Source organism: Pavona decussata, unplaced genomic scaffold (assembly GCF_977016875.1).
Source record: "Pavona decussata unplaced genomic scaffold, jaPavDecu1.1 SCAFFOLD_47, whole genome shotgun sequence".
In the NCBI taxonomy this organism is placed as follows: domain Eukaryota; kingdom Metazoa; phylum Cnidaria; class Anthozoa; order Scleractinia; family Agariciidae; genus Pavona; species Pavona decussata.
This window is the reverse complement of record NW_028145469.1, coordinates 513,414-530,850: the sequence shown is the minus strand read 5'-3', so window position 1 is coordinate 530,850 and position 17,437 is coordinate 513,414. Positions and strand designations below refer to the sequence as shown.

Sequence of the window (17,437 nt, the reverse complement as noted above, 5' to 3'; positions counted from 1 at the left end):
GCGCGAATGGAATAATTGTTTAATTAAATTTTATTATTAAATTCTGAACGTTTTGACGTTTGGATACTTGGAAGTTGTAGCTGAATTTTATTGCATTCTATTTTTATTTTACCAAACGACCGGAAGTCGATTTGACTTAAGCAAGGGGTAAAAATCACATGACTTAAGCGGCGTTTGCAAACTGAGTGGAATAAAAAATTTAAAAGTGAAGCAAGTGACACTGCTGAATGAAAATTACAACCATCTAGAATTCAAGGAAAGTCACAAAATAAAGGAGCTTAAAGCTTGGTCAGGAAGTTTTTAAAATGTTCAAAGTTTAAGTTTAATAGACATAGTTAGGCAATTTGTAATTATAATTTCCCTTCAGTCTGTGAAGCGTTTTTGGACCACTGGGAAAAGACGATATATAAATGTATTATTATTATTATTATTATTATTATTATTATTATTATTATTCCTAGACTGCTATAGAAACTTTATTATAGGTTTCTGAATTTTCCTCATTTCAGTGTATGATTGGAAACACTGTGACGGGCATTTATTTAGAATATTCTTATTATGAGGGTATATATATTTTTATTACATCAATGGAAATTGTTCTTTTATCTTCTGAACCAAACCCACATAAATTAGCTTTTATATATAAGATGTCGATATTTTACAATTTTATGACAGCAAACTGTGAAATCACTCAGGTTTTAATAGAATCAAACTGTATCTAGTAGATTTTATTCTTGTAAATAAAAAAGTTATCATTCCATTTTTTTATTAAAAAAATATTATTATTATTATTATTATCATTAAGTCATCGAGAAGTGTAATAATTGTGCACCTGCACATTGCAGTTGTAAAAGTAAGCTTTGATCGCAATGTGACACATTCTCAACAAGAACTCTTTCAGCGTTCCCTTGCTGTGACTGCCGTGGCATTTCGATCTGGATGTGTGGAGCTGATTGCTACTCAGTTTCGTTTTCTTTCTCCATTGAAGCGCAGCTGCTCAAAGACCCATCTGCAATAAATTCGCTGAGAACGAGCGACACCTCCTGTTGTTGTTCAATGGAAGGCCGCTCGTTGTAGGATTTAACAGCCTGATCTGACTTGTGGCCTGTTACAGAATTGATGTGCCTTGTCTCACAATTATGATCGGAGAGAACTGTAACAGATGTAGCCCTGAAGTAATGGTTGGTGAGATGTGGCTTTATACCAGCTCGCTTGTTCATCTGTTTCAAGTGGTGCGTTGCAATTATACCAAATTTTCTCGCCCACCGGATTGAATTTTGCGCTTTCGCTTTCTCTAGATCTCTGAAAGAGAGCATCTCAAGCTGAAATAAAATGCGCCAAGTAATTTTTTATTGCTTTTACTGGACACCTTTCAGAGCCAGGGACGGAAAATATCTTGGCGTCAGATTCGTCTTCAGCATCTCCGAGGCCTAAGTAAGGTAAGGTACCGGGATGACTTTTGTTTAGTTCATAATAATTAACTCCTTGACGAGTTTTTCGCAAGGGGAGCATTGTCGGCGTCACTTGGCGTAGATTTTCGCGTCCTCTTCTTCCAGAAAAGAGGCCGAGATACAACCAGGCCGTCCCCTGTAGTTGTGCGAGATTCATGCTGTCGGCCGGTCCAAGTTCGCCGCTGTCAAACAGTCTCTTCTTTTGCTCTTTGGAAATTGGTTTCTTGTGAACTATGCCGGCAATTTTTCCGTCTTTTGGAGATCTTCCACGAAGGCGTCTAATACTTTATTTGCTTCAGTAAAAGCAGCGTCGGCGATTATGGAAAAGGTCTTATTTTGTGGTGGTGACTGGAGAAAGCGGTCGATGGCGGCTCTTATCGATTTCATTGAAGTGCTTTTGTAGAAACTTCCGTCCTTTTCCCTTTCTGGCGTGTGAAAGTTCTTGAGGCACGAGTTAAGATCTTCTTTGCTTATTTCGTCAATTGGCTTGGAAAACGTACCAACGACAACGACAACAACGAAGAGACTCACGATAACAAAAAGTAGACACTCGAAGGAGTGCATGTGGTTTCAGCTACCATAACGAAAAGTTGTTTCCTGTGTTCGAGTGACCGTGAAAATGAGGATGAATGAGTCTTGAGCACGTCAAAAATAACTGCAGCTTCTTCGTCGGAATCGTGTGACAACGTGATAATTCCGAGAAACATTTGAAATAGTCGTCGATTGTGTTCGATGATATCGAGTGCGAATCTCAAACTACGAAGATAATGAGAAACAAACTTTCGGGTCAAAATCGGTTGAAGTTCGGCATTCTACAGTTACATTCACTCACTCTTGCATCACGATGAACTGTTATAGGAGCAGGATTTAAGGTTACTGATAGGGAAGAAAGGTATAATTTTTCTCAAAAAAACTTTTTTAGTTAATTGTTGAAACAAGAAAGGGATGCAGGTTTAATGAAAACAGTAGTTCGAAATCTTGAAAAGAACGCGAGCCATCTGAAAATAAAATTTTGTAGCAATAGCGGTGAATGAGTGAGGGTGTCATAATCCAATTTATACAGGGCTGTGTTGACGTTTTACGCGGCAAAGTTTACCCACGATTTCGAATTACCGGCAAATTTGCATATTTTGTTTACAGCATGTTCATTGCATGTCACGACGTTTTATACTGAGTTTTACAGTGAGACAGCGTTCCAATTTGTATTTGACGAGAGTGAAGCAAGGAAAGTCGCCTTGAGCGAAAATTAAGAAAAAACCGGGGCCAAAGAAGGCGAACAAGGTCAAAGTCTAATCCTTGAACGACTACAAAAAAACCTTCAGCTGGCAGCGAGCGGTAAAGGTTCGTGGTACAACCAGCCCGATCTTGTTTCAAAACCATCCTCGTCGAAAGATATCGGGGCGGGTTGAATGAAAATGACTGCCTCGGCAGCCAAGAAATTTATTGACGAAATACTAGATAGTGCAGATTCTGACACCAACGATTCTCCTTCGGAGTCCGTATTCGTAGATGCCGGCGACGATCCAGCCACTTTTGATGTCTTCCATGAGGCTTATCGGTATTTTTCCTCCCTCCTCCTCCTCCTCTATTGTCCTTCAACATTTCCTTCAAAAACATGGTGGGGTAGTGGAAACGAATATTTGGGTTTATCAACTGAGTTGGTAAGGTAATTAGTCCAACGTAAAGAGATTCGAGAGCTGACGTTTCTAGCGTCAGCCCCTCATCAGAAAGAGCAGAGATACTTCGCGCTGACCTGAAGAACTAACGCTCGTGACCTCTTTGATAGGCGAAAATACCTTATAAACTAACTTGATAAAACAAATACATCAGTGACATGGTTTTTTACGATTTGTGGATGACGCAAGAATTGAGTCACTTAAGACAATCGTAAGCGAAAGTCCGATTGTCTAAAATTGACCTACAATGTGTATGTATGGTCTACCCTAAGAAATCAATGGTACCGCGCACAGTAATTCCACTTAACGTCGTGATTCAAAAAACGCCAAAATTGTAAACGTAACATGATATATCGCACTTATATAGCTAACATCCAAGAGTACTCGGCATATATAAAATAGTGCGCTGAACAGCTTTGGAAACCGTAAGCAGAAGAAAAATTATAAGGCCAATAAACTGCTTGTAAATTCTTTCAAATGTTCAGTGTTACCCGTTTTTATGTTACTGTTATTTTGTTTTCATATGTCTATACACACGCTCGACGTTTTACTTTTCCAAGAATTCAGTCGAACACATGGTTACTCGTAGTGTTAAGTGTATCCATCTGTAATGCTGTGTTTTGTTCCTTCAAAACCAAAAGTCACCGCTTCAATAGATAGTATAATCTGACATAGTACAAAGGGGAAACTAAACGTATCATTCGTGAACGCTTCAAAGAACTCAGACAAGCTTCTAACAATCCTAATCACTCCAATGCCGCAGTGTAAGCAGTTCCTACGCACTTCAACCAGTCGGGTCACTGTGTTACAGAAATGAGGTTAATTCCTCTGGAATTACAAACCATCAACAACCGAACACGGCGAAAAGCGAGAGAGGCCACCCACCTAATAGAGACAGGTAAATCTTTATCACCAGACGGCCTTAACCGATTAAACAAAAACGCTAGTCATGAAACATTTCTGGTCTTTTCTAACTTCTTCACCTACATTTACCCGTATGAACCGTTATGTAAATTGTAAATTGTCAGGGGGTCTCCTCGATAAGCCCAGAAGGGCTTTGAGCCTCCCTGCTCAATGTTGTTAATGTTGTTAGTACTATCAAACACTATAAAATAAGGTGCATAAGGTGCAAATAAGGACAAATAAATAACTAATATGTCAAATGCACTAGTTAACCATTCACCATTATGTTTTTTTTTATAATTACGTTCAAATTTAAATTGTTAAGAGACGTCATTTTTTCTCACTGTAACTTTAGCCCTCAAGAAGACTATTGTTTTTAGTTGAAATATTGGCCCAAATAAATTGTTCTTTGTCGCAGTGTCAGCCCTGCAATCAGTGTGGTTTATTTACACGTGAAGTGATGTCTGGCACATTCATTTCTTCTACAAGAGATCGGCAACGAATAGTATTCAGAAAAGTTTATTTGTGCGTCATGGTCCCCTGCATTCAAAACGTTTCATAATCTGATGTCAGGGGTCGCGCTAGATAAGTGCAAATATAACCAGATTACAATTGAAATAAACACTTTAGGGAAACCCCCTTTTAATTTGATACGCCATTGTGATCACTGGTGTATTTGCTTGCAGTCATTTCTTGCCAGCGACTAACGTTTATTTGTCTTCCTTGGCACATTCACATGAAATTTCGTCTTTTCGTCGTTTCGTCTCGCTGGAGATATAAAACTATGGGATGATAAACTTCCTTTGGGAAACAAACAAGGAAACGGATTTGGTGAGCAGAAAAACCGACATCACACTTCCGCCTACAAATAGCCTTTCAGTTTCGGTTTAACTAACTGTTCCTATAGAGCTTCAGGAGTAGATTAAATCGTTATATCTTACCAAAAAAATGTCGACATCCTGAACTTCATTAACTACTGTTTGTTTATGTTTGTTTTTTTCAGAAAGAAAATGCTTTGCAAATTGAAATTTCCTTAGTTTGCCACGAAAACGACGCTCCCGTTTATGTTTTCACATCCCGGCACAAAGTCCACAATATCCTAAACGCGGTCAGCGGTTAAATTGTTTGCCGCCAAATTATCAGACTTGCAAATGTTCTCGTTATCGGCATGCCTATTTTGAACTTCACAAATGTAAACAAATAGCAGAGCGAGTGCAAAAATTGTAGGTCAGTATAAGTTAAATCTTCTCCTAAAAGGGTATTCGTTTTCTAGTATCGGTACATCGTTAATGATTGCTATTCAAAGCACACTTTGTGAAAATATTACTCGAATTCTCCGTTTGAGTAATGCTCATCAACGATTTTTTTAATACCTGAATCGCTGTTTATTTGAAAACAATGACGATGTTCTTTTGTGCGTCACTGTCAAGCAAACTTTCCGAACTTTTGTTATCCGATCGAGAAATACTTGCCTTTGTTAAGCAACAGGGGAAATTGTCACCCAACGAAAGCAAAATAAAGTGTATTTGAATTCTTCAAAGGTTTGGAGAGGGAACCTCCGGGTTCATTGTGCCGCGACGTCGAAATTTCCAAATTATATATCAGAAGTAAATGATAACGTTTCCCCGCATCAGACTGCCAGTGACGAGGCTCAATCAAGTGACAATTCAAGGTAAAAGATACTGCATTACTTACCACAGAAAGTATTCCAGATTAGCGATCAACATTTGTCTTTAACTGATACGCAGTTAAATCTGTTTGACGTGAAATGAGCTTTCACATTGCAAATACGCTATTGACAGCAGCATCATGTGATTGAAGGGACTTTCCCGGAAACGGGTGCCCTTCAAAAAGTTCAATCGAAGTGAGTTCGAAGTTGCCAGAATTTTCAAAGCGATTCTTTTAAATCTGTCAACCGTGTTAGAGTATTGGATAGACCAAAAAAAAAACGGGACAGTTGAATTTGCAGATTTTCATTGCAAGCGGGCTGAAAATAATTAATTCCATTAACACAATAGGCCTTATCACGGTTTCGACGCCATTTTGACGGGTAGGCAAACACGTCTGAAATAACAGTGTTTGTATGGAAACCCAATGTCAAATAATTTTCATAAAACACCGCTTCTGAAAAATTCATGAATTGGAAACTTTTGGTACTAGGAAAAGGATTTTAAGAACAAAATTGGAGGGATGTAGCTGTGACAGAAAGCGTCCAGTCGTGTTTTGAAATTTCCGTACATTTGTCTGTATAGCTAACCAGCCGTGAACTGCTACTAAAAATAGTTCGCGGGAAAAAATACAGGGAAATGTATGGAAAGTTCAAAACACGACTGGACGCTTTCTGGCACAGCTAGATCTCGATCTCGATCTAGATCTAGATCTAGATAGACTAAAAATCTATGAGACGGAGGAGCAGAAAAAGAACGGAAAGAGGAGAAGGTTTCAAGTTGCTGATAGAGCGTGCAGTGTTATTTTTAGGTTCTGGCTACGGATTTGTGAGATTCCGCTGGTCAAGGCCATTGAAGAAAAAGTTTATCGATGTTTTCCTAAAACAAAGTGGACAAAAAAGCATACATGGCGTGATCTGCTGCATTGAAATTATGCAACCTGCCTTGTCATGAACATCTTAAATGCTTCAGTGAATCCCCTGCCCCAGCAATGGTAGAAGTTCAATGTTATGCCGAATAAGATTGCGAGAAGTCTACAAACGTGGTATTCACTTCCGTTTAACATACTGCTCGGTAATTCCTCAAAATGTCGCCGTGTCAACGTTTGGCGAGAGTTCATATCATCAAACTGAATACTAATTTTCTGTTTTAGGATGAAATGAGTCGCTCTAATTCGAAACATAGTTCGAATTATGCAAAATTGACAAAAATAACAATAGTAGTTGAAGTTGTTGAATTTGACATGTCATGAGACGTTCCGGAGTTTTTCCTAGAAACCGTATAAGCTTCCAGAACATTGAGATCGATTCTCGATACTACACAAAAGTGCTGACTCCTTCGATGGCAATATTTCTTTCCCACGCAGCAAACAGTAAGAGTATACTCGTTTAAAAGAGTAGCTAGTGTCCAATTTGAAGACTTTTTTCAGGTGGTGGAGCGGCTAAGTGAGAATGGCTCCGTTTATACAATTCTTTATGGTAATATTTCAACGACTCAAGACCGTATTAACTTTTACTGAAGAACTACAAAGGGAATTTTGTAATTATTAATAATATGTAATTTGTTCATGTGAAACAGCAGCATCAGTAGTCTGTGTATCGTGTGTGTTTCTGGAAGTGAAAGCTGTCTTCACTAAACAGGAAGGAGCTCATTCGATTTATTTCTTAGGTACACATTGCACGCCTGAAGTTAATGTTTTGAAAGTTTTATACTTAAAAAAAAAATTACCCCACGGACGTTTACTCCACATGCAGAGCGCAAGTTATCATTTGCAGACGTTCAGTTCTGCCAACGCATTTTTGAACTTCGAAACGCAACGGAAACGGAGTATCAATCGGTAGTAGCTCAGTTCTTTACTCTACGCTTTGTTATTTTTTTGCCCCGGGATCTTTGCTTTGGTGAGGAAAATACATTAAAGGAAAGATATAAACATCAATAACGTAATGCTCCTGTGACTTGCATCCGTATATTACGACCAATTATATTTATATTATCGTATGACATTTTTAAAAACTTAAGGGGTTTCCCCGAATGACTCTTATTTCATTGCGTATTTGAAAACTTGCCAGATCGAGTGAAGCAGAGTAAGGTTGTAAATCTCGCCGGCTTCATCCCAGCAGTGGCAGCCACTGTTGCAATGCCCTACCACGGATAAGGTTATGGATTTATTGCAGTCCGTTCCTTGGAATTGAAAAGAAGTACACAAGAAAGCTACAATCTAAACGTAATAACATTTAAATGTTTTGACGTCAATTAGATTAATTTTGAAAAATAACAACTAAAGGAACTTCTCGGGTTCAGAATTAAAAACAGCATACCAGTCTATAGATTGCACTTCATTAATTAAAGTTGATTCGTTTAATCTAGAATAATCTATTTTAGGGTTAGGGTTATGTATACCGTTATCGTTTGATGGGAGGGAACAAAATTTAGTCAGTATTATAAGGTTGGCAAAGTGATCAGTAATATCAAGCAGACATAAAAACAAGATAAACTATTAAACGTAGTTTTGTAATTTGTATCATTATTTGTTGAGGCCATTATACTTTTCTTCTTTGTGGTTGGAAGCGATCCTTTCTAATAAAAAAATATTTTTATTTTATGTAAGTGTTGGATATCACATACTAGTATTGTCTCATGAAAAATGGATGCTCTATGATTTTAACGAGAGCCTCAAACTAAAGTTCACGAGATAAAAAATCATGTTGCTAATTCTCACAACTGTCTTTTTCGTAGCAAATATAATATTCGAGGATGCTTTCCAACTGCCTACAGAATAACAATGGTGAGAGAAGAATACGCTACTGACTTCTAGACCGATTATCCTGGGGGTGGCACTAACCACTAATCATTACTTTATTTGATAAGTAGGTTAAGGAGATAGCAGCTACTAACAAATTACATTAAATTAAACTACGTCATAATATATAAAAGCAGTATCGCGGTATATACATACTCTTTAGAAAATAGATATAATCATTCGATTTACCGCCTATTAATAAGACTATCTTCTTTTTACTGAACCAGCCAACCACCCAATGCTATGAAAATGAAATAGGCAATAAGTATCTGTTGTGAATTCTCGGAAAAAATTTCCCAGTCCCCAGCAGTAATCGAACTCATGACCTTCCAATAACTACTTGCTCTATGGAGCAGATCGCTGGCTTTGTCTCAGGACTTCGCATCTTGCGAGTACGCTGGACACTAATCATATAGGCAACAAACTAAACAGCAGCATTCCGAGAATTTACAACGTGTACTTATTATATATTTCATTTTCTTCTTTTTTTTTTTCAAAAAAAAAACGTTAATTTCACCAAAGTATATTGTAAACTGTTTAGCGCTGTTTAAAGGTTCCAAATAACAGGTTCCCTTTATCGCAATCATGAGCGTCCAAGCTAACTAAATTTTTTGCCTTGGAATAACAATTAAACTGGTTGGTCGCGCGCTTTTTCTTTGACAAATTCTTTAAGAACAAATCATCATAAAAAAGATAGATGATCACAGTACACTTTATATAATAATAAGAAGATTAATTTCTTACAGGAGAAGGAATAGGTCTCCAATTGGATTTAAGTAGACTGCCATCGTCAGACAAGGATGGATCAAGGTTCGTATATATATTCCAAATATGTTTGAACGACGCTAGCTACAATTGTAGCCTGCAAATCTTTACCTGATAGAAATTTCTGTTTCTAACCAAAAGAATAGACTTGAGCTTAAATTATTGTAGTTTTCTACATAACCATTTTATACTTCTTCCAATCGGTTAAGTTTTCTCTCACACGTTCTTTGAGAATAATAAGTTTTTCGCATGCCAAAGTTGAACATGGTTTCTGTGAAGATATTGTTGTTATCCACAACATTATCCCTTTACGTGAGTAAATAAAGATTGGCATTTAAAAAAATGCTTTTACGTCAAACCAACGAGTTCAAACTTTACTCTAGTTGAACAATGGCTATTAGGAGTCCAGCATTCAAACATTCCCTCTTGGGTGTCTTCGCATTACAGTCAACAAAGTTGAGTCAATCAATAATTCCATTATATTTATTGCAAAATACTTCATTTTATTTTTTGAGTCTATCAAAAAGGTTTTGTACACATTATTTGTCTATATTTTCGTTGTAATTATACGTAAAACATACAAGAGCTTTGCTCACAAAACGCGCTCTGTTGGGACGCAAAAAAGAAGTGATGTGGAACGTATTTGAACATACATACATACATACATACATACATACATACATACATACATACATACATACATACATACATACATATGACTACCAGTGGATAAACTGAAGACTTCATCTGCTATAAAAGTGCTCAATGGTAAAACCAGAGCTGTGAATAAAAGATGAACTTTTGGAGTCGGACTAGTTCAAACACATTTAATTGCTACTCGGAGTTTCATGCTTCTAGCGAAGCAATCATCAGGCAACTGACAACAATAACGGTTACATGAAAAGATATACAAATTTGAAAATAGGGAACAATGCTTGCTTGCGTGATTTGTCAAGATTCTATTGGGCGGTAAAACTGGGCGCAATGTAAAACGGTCGAGTAAACTAAGTAAACGCGGTATTTAACAGAAACCTCTTAGAATGTCTGCAAATCGATGTCAGTTCATTTCTATGATTGAGTGATGACATTTCCGGTCTGCAAATTATGAAATATTTCTCCCATAAGCAAAGATTACATTTTTTGTTGACATTTGAATACGATCTAGTTTGCTTCACTTTTCTCCATTTAATCTGATAATTGATTTTCTGTTCCTTGAGACTCCATATATACTTGCTTAGCTCTGTAACATTTTTGTAACGTTCGTTTCTAAAGGAGCATGTATGGTTTCTGTAACGTTCCTTGAACGTTGTGTCACACAATCCGACGTAAGTTTGTATTGTTTGCGGTGTGACGACCTCTGCCTGGTAGACAATGTTCCGTACATTACAATTTCCCTCAAGTGGGCAAGAATTCTTGTTTCGGCAATTGCAGTTGTTTTCGCTTTCTTCAGATACATACATACATACATACATACATACATACATACATACATACATACATACATACATACATACATACATACATACATACATACATACATACATACATACATACATACATACATACATACATATATACATACTCTTTATTTAGACACGGTAAAAACCATCAGTTACAAGATAACATTTAAACTGAAAAGAAAACTGATTTACATGTTTGCCGTGTTACGAGTAGGACAATTGGCGATCTGTCTCATTTCTAAAATCAGTAAAAGATCTATTGGCTCTGACGTTAGATGAAGGGCTATTTCCACAAATGTGCCCCACTGTAGCAGAAACTACGTTTTTTTCGTATGCTTTTGATGGAGTAAGGTGAGAACAAACTGTTAAGGTGGCCGAATACAGTTTTTTAGTGCACAGGTGTTAGAAGACGTTATTTGGAAACTATGTATTTCTGGACGCCCAAAATTGGTATGGTGTAAGACTAACTAAGAAAGAATGTATTTTCGTACGTCTTGTTGAGCTAAGTACCGTTTCCATGGCAACGCAACGAACTATTTAACGTCCATAAATAGTAGGTTTCCTTTATTTTTAGAAAATGTACTCATTAGATTTTTTCCATTTTTTGTATCCAGAAAAACTCACAAAACACTGACACAGTTCCACTATTTTCATGTAATTTTAAGAGAGAAATCTCCTGTAAATATTGATTTTGCACTTTAATGTTTTGTGAAGATACCCTCTGTTAGATTTAGGTTTCTCTTTGTAGGCGAGTTACGCCTTTAGGGAACTATTTTCATGTTAAATTTCACGAAATTCTAATGTGCGGTTCCTTAGAAAACAATTCATTTCCACGAAAACAACCAGTCCCATTTTTTGGGTCAAATGCGCATGTGTGGCTTCAATTGGGATTCATAGCAAAGACGAAAAGCGTGTAAAAGGTCTTGGTTAATGACTTTTTTGCTCGGAAAGAAAAGAAAAAGAGTCCAGAAACGAGAAACTTAGTTATTTAGGATCAAAACTTAACTTTATTATCCATTTCATGTGAAATTGAGGGATCACTTTATCGACCGCCGTATTTGTGTACCACAACCCTAGCGCCCGCTTAATAGCAACACTAACAGAAGCTGTAAAGCGCGTGCAAACTGTGTTCGGCCACCTTAAACATTAACTTACATATTGCATATGAACATCGACCGTGAGTCGTGGCCGTCAACATGCACCTTAAAGTAAGTATGTAGTTACAACTTAGTAAGTTGCATTATGTCTTGGTGCAACTGATTTCTCTTTCAAGAATTTGATAACTGATCGCGTTATTTTAATTTAAAAACATCATAAGGTAATTGACCGGTGTAATAAAATGCTGTAATCAATGTTCCAGGGTAGATCCATCGCATTCGGTTAACCAACAGAGTTACTGAAACACAGCTTTTGTGTTATCACGTTTGCTCTTTCTGACGTTGATATCTTTGGGAAGATTAGCAGTGTAGCCGACGATTCCGTTTTGTCCTTCATTGAGAAGTGGTCTGTTTTCGTCGTTATTGTTGTTCTGTCCCTTGATACAGTGCCATATGCGTTTTCGTTGGTATAACAGGAAGATAAAAGCGGTAAGGCCAACAGCTCCAATTCCGCCGTATTCCAGCCATACTTGCCAATCTTTCCGAGAAAAATAAAACAAAATCTCTTACTCCTGAGGGTTTGCTCGTCAACTATGTTCGCTACAATGAGTTCAAAGTTTTAAAAATTCTTTAACAGATTATTTTACCTCGATTGTGTATTTGAAATGTGCTTTAATGCTGACTTTTTTTCAAACAGTGACTCGACGCGAAGCCAGTATTCATTTCAGTAGCTTAAACGTCTAACCTTGTTTAATTCCCATTACCTTTCTTTACATCTTTTAGCGTTTTAACGCTTTAAGAGCTACTGACCGTAAATATAAAAAATCCCACGACAAAGAGGAAATTTCAGATTTCATTTTATTTCATCTAAATGTTCCCTTTGGTGAACTATTTTCAAAAATCACGATTAAAAGTTCCACCGCTTTTTCGTTTTTCTAAAAATTAGAAAAGTTGAATTTACGGATTCACGCCCGATTCAGCCCGCCGGAAAAACGGGAAAATCGTGCATCTTTGGCAGCCTCGCACACAGCAACAATAACTACTCCCGTTTTTCTATCTCGGCTGTGGGTAAATCTTTCTGTTATCTCTCGTTTAGTGTAAAAGTGAAGTCACAAGTCATATTTTTAATGTGCTAATTCACTAGTTGAAGACAGCGACCTTTGAGGGTTAGATTTCGAATTGAAATTAGGGCCGATTTCAGAGGCCTATATCTGTCCAGGCATATGTTTTCTGGAGCAAAACTATAAGTAAAGTCTAACCTTAATCCTTACTTTCACGCTCTCGAAGTGCCTCTTTTGGCCCGCTAAAAGCGAAGTATCCAGAATAAAAAGTGTGCAGGGTATTTCGACTACTTCGATGGCTCGCTGTCACGATTACCGTCACGCAAATCACATAACTAAAAAAATCCACTCATCTAAAGTATACGTTTTTTGACCTTTTTTTGTTCTCAACGACAAATCTCGAAGGCAGGTATTTAATATTTCAGTTCCTTTACAATACCACGTCATTATTTCAAATTTTGAAAGTAATAAATATTAGAAACCGATCCACCGTGGGACTCGATCTGTATGATAAATTTTGCCGACATATTTTAAGCGCCCGTCATAAACGTTGATGTCGCACTATACAAACCTCCTGTAAAATCTCACCAAATTATAAAAACTATTATACTCTTGCTATCTACATCAAAAAATATTTCGAAAGATAAATGACTCATCTTCAAGACATCTACTAGCTTTCTGTGTCGAGTTATAGAGTTGAAACACAACAACAACGTATTCACATACCGTACAGGCAATCACGGGTTAATTCAATTTATCCGAAAATACAAAAAGAGCTTAGTAGCCGCATTTTCGATGATTTGTTGTGCGAAATCACTGTAATACACCGCAGCCGTTAAACTGAGTTGAATTCTTCAAAGTCCGTCAGGACAATCATCGGCCGAAAAAAATTGCCTTCCGCCCCATAAGCTGCCGTGTGCAAGGTGTCAAATACTTCTTTGTTATCCTTAATGACCAAACATTCTTTTAGCAACCATTTAAATCCTGCTTCGAACTGGAGATTCTTGTCAAGAAATCGTTTATGTTCCGTTGACCTTCCGCCGTGATTAAACAATGAGATTGCGTTACAAAAACGCGCGCGCATCCAGACGGGTTGGGGTGGGGGTGGGGAGGAAACAAAAATGGAACAGCTCCTAAATTAAAAAAAAAAAAAAGGGCCATTCAAGATTACTGTCAAAGCTATTTTATGCATTTCGGGTACTAAACAGGAAACTGCTGTCCCAGAATAATGTGGAATATGATTAGCCCTTGTGCTCTATTTCTTTGGTTAGGGCGTTGGAGGGGGGGTGGGGGGTTGGCAAGTAAAACATTAATTTACAGCATCAGTTGATCGTTGCTCTTCTGTTTTGGGTTCATACATGTTCACAACTATCCTAAGCCCACTGACAGCTATATATTTGTAATATTAGGTAACAGTGAAAAAGTTATATTCACCGGCATGTAAAATTAACATGCGGGTTTGTATGGGAATACATGCAAATTAACGGCTTACATAGAATTCCAATAAAAAGCGACTTACTTACTTGTTAATTTTTTTTGTGAGTATGTATTACACTTGCCTGTTTGTGTTTTGAAACGTTGTCACAGCGTTTACCATTACGAGGACTTGGAGCGAGAAAAACTACTAAATCTGAACATCTTTGGAAATGCTATCAAATGTTACGAAGGGCAACCGACTGACAAATAGGGCACAACAGCTAATAGTAAGTGGCATTTATTGAGGGTGGCAAAGGGTTTTTTGCGACGCGTGATGGCCCATAAATAAGCAGCGTGACGGGTGATGGAACCCGTGCGTGATGCGGGACTGACATCGATATCAGTGTCAGTTAATTTCTCTATTTGAACCTAAAATAAAATGCCAGCGTAACTGGTTAAGTATTAGCCTTTTCGAAAACTTACGCGTGCCAACATGTACTAGCTGGTTGGCTAGCTGGAAAAAAATTTTAAATGAAGACTTGTCAACCCACGAATCGCCCTTTAATTTCTTGGACTTGTGTGGCGCCCAATCTACTGGGGTTGAACACTTTTTTCTTGTTGCAACGCCAACGGATTCCATATAATTCTCTGTGCTGAAGACAAATGCTGATTTTTTAGGTTGTCTTCAGTTGCATCAAAGAGAACTGAAGACGTAATGAAAATGATGATGATGATGATGATGATGATGATGATGATGATGATGATGAAGATGCCTGACTATCAATGATGATAATAAGGGAATAACTCCCTTTTTCCTCTTTAAAGTTGGACAATCAGTCCCATCACAATATCACAATAAACCTTCGTTTTTCATCACATGTACCCCTACGTTATAGCGATCATGCATTCGAAAATGTTGCCCGCGCGATAATTTCCAAAAAGTGAAATTTTTGGTTTATAATTTGATTAAAAAAATTATTACAGGACCTTAAATCACACGTGTACGTCCCCAGCTTCAAAATCCATTGAATACACTAACACTTAATAAAAAAAAATAAATGAATGCATTAGTACAAATTGTGTACACTGTATGGGCGTCAATGAAATTCGCACTTTAACACGGTCTCCTAGCACGTGATTAATATATGTCTCAAGGAAGAATTTATGAGATTCAAATACGTGTTTTTCAAAAGCATTAGTTTAGAGAGTACGACCTAATGGGACAGTTTGCTTCTTTCCAAGTTACACGCTTTCACTCCGCAAATGCTTCTATTTTAAGCGTCTTCGTGTGAAAAGGTGTAATGAAGTGTAATTGTAGGTGATAACTTGTGATCCAAAATGGCATGTAAACCAGGTTGCGAATTTCGTGGGGGAGTTCAAAATAAATGTATTCGCTTCAAGGAATGAATACATATGATTTGTACTTTGGTCTTTCTTAAGAGAAAACTGCTAAAATAAATATCAAAATACTCATACTATACCTGCCCTTGCTACGAGCAATTGTGCCTCGGTTTTAAAGATGCGTCCCAAACGTGCAGTGCTTTTAAATGGACGCTCACGTCCCCTCGTCAGTCACTCAGTAGGACACACTGCACATTTTTATCGTTTTGGGTACTGGATCCGCAGGTACCTCCAACATAGACGAGTAGCCATAGGTGGCCATGACCAGGAATTCTTCACGGACGGACCAATTAAAAGTGCGGCTACTAAGCCATTCGCTTTACGCGTGTCACGAAAAGAATGTACATATTAAAACTGGAAACAATCCGCTTTGATTGACACATTATATTTCTATGGTTCTCTTTTGCGACCCAAACGACCTAAAATATTAAACACGAAATAAAATGAAAGGTAGCCACAACCATGAAATTTAATTTGATGTAGTCGTTATTTAAATCTACTTAAGGATCAGCTTCGCGTTTCCGCAGGGCAATTTGATCACAGTAAGAGAGGGAAAAGACATGAAACGAATTGTCGACGAAAATTCCAGAAGTCCATTTTTGCCCATAGATCTACCGCAAAATATTTGAACTCGCTGGAAAAGGTACCCATCTAAATAAGAGACCATGACTTTACCGAGGGTACTTCCTACTACGCCAGAAACCAGAAAAAAACCTACACGAATTTCTCAACGTTCCCCAAAGTCACTAGTCATGTTCTATTATTCCGAGACAGGTGTTTAATTTATAGCCCCGAATAGGCGAAGAATGGCTAACGCTTTCGCAGCATCTTACAAGCAAAGGTCCTCCCCACCTCCACCCCAACTTGGATGTGCGCGCTTTTCTGTAACGTAATCTCATTCTTCAATCATGGCGAAAGGTCAACAGAACATAAAAAAAAGTTCTTGACGAGAATCATTGACCAACATCATGTATGAAACCTAAACAGATTGGGAGCAACGATCAACTGATGCCGTAAATAAGTGTTTTACTTGCCAACCCCCCCTTGCACGCCCTAACCAAAAAAATACAGCGCAAGGGCTTATCATATTCCACATTATTCTAGGACAGCAATTTCCTATTTAGAACCCCAAATGCATAAAATAGCTTTGACAGTAATCTTGAATGGCCCTTTTTTTAATTTAGGAGCTGTTCCATTTTTGTTTCCTCCCCACCCCCACCCCAACCCGTTTGGTGTGCGCGCGCGTTTCTGTAACGCAATCTCATTGTTTAATCACGGCGGAAGGTCAACGGAACATAAACGATTTCTTGACAAGAATCTCCAGTTCGAAGCAGGATTTAAATGGTTGCTAAAAGAATGTTTGGTCATTAAGGATAACAAAGAAGTATTTGACACCTTGCACACGGCAGCTTATGGGGCGGAAGGAAATTTTTTTCAGCCGATGGTTGTCCTGACGGACTTTGAAGAATTCAACTCAGTTTAACGGCTGCGGTGTATTACAGTGATTTCGCACAACAAATCATGGAAAATGCGGCTGTATCCGACTGAAACTATAATTTGATATATTTTGAAATATCCAGTTCTCGATATTTCACGAGGTAAGTGGAATTTATCATTATTTTCATAGTAAATCGTAATTTTCATGTTGTTATGCTAATTACGATGGCGGTGTTTGTCGACAAAAGTACAGTTAAAACTTCTTCTTCTATAATTTTCTCTTTTTAACTGCCCAAAAATTTT

General features: G+C 37.7%; 2 protein-coding genes and 2 pseudogenes across 2 annotated transcripts in view; all 4 read right to left on the bottom strand.

Moving 5' to 3' along the window:
* Nucleotides 1-5,838, bottom strand: part of LOC146482121 (uncharacterized) — a 75,810-nt gene extending 69,972 nt beyond the window's left edge. Inside the window, exon 1 of the mRNA XM_085107403.1 lies at nucleotides 5,726-5,838. The gene's annotated coding sequence lies outside the window, so the exon portion shown is untranslated. The remainder of the gene's footprint in view (nucleotides 1-5,725) is intronic.
* The window catches only part of LOC146482091 (P2X purinoceptor 7-like), a 431,550-nt pseudogene that overhangs the window by 40,123 nt on the left and 373,990 nt on the right, over nucleotides 1-17,437 (bottom strand).
* Nucleotides 855-2,994, bottom strand: LOC146482122 (uncharacterized; annotated as a pseudogene).
* Nucleotides 10,719-17,437, bottom strand: part of LOC146482118 (uncharacterized) — a 64,661-nt gene continuing 57,942 nt past the window's right edge. The window contains exon 8 of the mRNA XM_085107398.1: nucleotides 10,719-12,357. Coding sequence (XP_084963524.1) covers nucleotides 12,116-12,357 — 242 coding nt within the window. The 3' untranslated portion in view covers nucleotides 10,719-12,115. The remainder of the gene's footprint in view (nucleotides 12,358-17,437) is intronic.